Raw genomic sequence first — 1,313 nt, forward strand, 5'->3', positions numbered from 1 at the left:
AGTTCATGGTGCTGTCAGCGGCTGCAGTCCTGTCTTTGTGAATCTGCTCCAGCATGTCACAAATGCAAGGGTTTCTCAGCATGTGGATGGTGGTGTGTTTGCAGGACCTGTCGGAACAACACCAGAAGACCCTGACCCTGCTGAGGAAGCAGCAGACTCTGATCCTGGATGAGGAACTCATCCAGTGGAAGAGGAGGCAGCAGCTGGCTGGCAACGGAGGTCCTCATGAGGGGGGACTGGATGTCCTGCAGTCCTGGTATATACTAAACTGTTACAATCATTTTAACTGGCATATTATATTTTAGGACAGAGCTTTACCTCCCTCTTTTCTGATGTAGAGGGAAGTTTGAATTTTCTAACATAAAATATAATGTCTATAAAAAGCATAAACCTATAGACAGGCTGTATATCCACTAACATAGAGGAACCCTGCCTCATTTTCTCCTCTTCTCTTTTACTTCTTCACTGTGGCGGTGTGTCTACTGTCCACCAGGTGTGAGAAGCTGGCTGACCTGATCTGGCAGAACCGGCAGCAGATCCGACGCTGTGAACATCTCACCCAGCAGCTTCCTCTGCCGGGCCCCATGGAAGAGCTGCTGAGCAAACTCAACAGCGACATCACCGACATCATCTCTGCCCTGGTTACTAGGTGAGAACTAGACGTCGCCGCTTCAGTGTAGTGTGGAGGTCGTGGCAGTGCCTGTGGACTGGCAGGTGGCACTGAAAAGCCAGGGTTCTGAAAAAGGAGAATCCAACTGACACCGAGTGTCTGATGTGGTGACCCCAGGATTCCATTTTTACTTTTCGCTAATGATGTAGTTCACCTGGTTCTGTCAGATTGTGACCTCATGGTGACTCCTCTGGTTGTATAGAAGTCTATGAGAAAATGACTACTTCTCTCTTGATTTATTACCTCAGTAAACATTGTAAACATGAGTTTATGCTCTCAATCTCTAGTTTCAAGTCTTCTTCAATACAGCATGATGTTCATTTAGTACATTATGGTCCATTTAGAGTCAAACAGACCATAAAGCAGGGGATGCTTTAGGGCGGGGCTACACAGTGATTGACAGGTCTCTACCAGAGACTTATAAGGTGTCTCTGCGTTGCTACTCCACATTCCAAATATGGTCACTTCCGTTAACTCGTTGCAAAATACCAAGATGGCGATGGCCAAAATGCCAAACTCAAGCCATCAAAACTGTAGTCCACAAGCCAATGGGTGACGTCATCCACTTATTAGAATAGAATAGAAATATACTTTATTCATCCCCAAGGGGATATTTGTCTGTGGCAGCAGCAAACAAGGTTAC

General features: G+C 46.2%; 1 protein-coding gene across 1 annotated transcript; it reads left to right on the forward strand.

Annotated features, from left to right (window-relative positions):
* The first annotated feature begins 6 nt into the window (after nt 1-6).
* On the forward strand, nt 7-921 carry LOC116379504 (signal transducer and activator of transcription 5B-like). Its single transcript, XM_031841458.1, has 2 exons — nt 7-256; nt 494-921. The coding sequence occupies exons 1-2, from the start codon at nt 54-56 to the stop codon at nt 651-653; spliced, it is 363 nt and encodes a 120-aa protein (XP_031697318.1). The 5' UTR covers nt 7-53; the 3' UTR covers nt 654-921.
* Nucleotides 922-1,313: the final 392 nt, after the last annotated feature.

The sequence above is a fragment of the Anarrhichthys ocellatus genome, unplaced genomic scaffold, assembly GCF_004355925.1.
Source record: "Anarrhichthys ocellatus isolate YVR2014 unplaced genomic scaffold, GSC_Weel_1.0 scaffold4466, whole genome shotgun sequence".
Classification (NCBI taxonomy): domain Eukaryota; kingdom Metazoa; phylum Chordata; class Actinopteri; order Perciformes; family Anarhichadidae; genus Anarrhichthys; species Anarrhichthys ocellatus.

Bases quoted from the DNA above. Each gene is read 5' to 3' on its own strand.
- LOC116379504 (XM_031841458.1), top strand. From the start codon at position 54: ATGTCACAAATGCAAGGGTTTCTCAGCATGTGGATGGTGGTGTGTTTG. The intron at 257-493 runs GTATATACTAAA...ACTGTCCACCAG, and splicing joins CTGGATGTCCTGCAGTCCTG to GTGTGAGAAGCTGGCTGACC.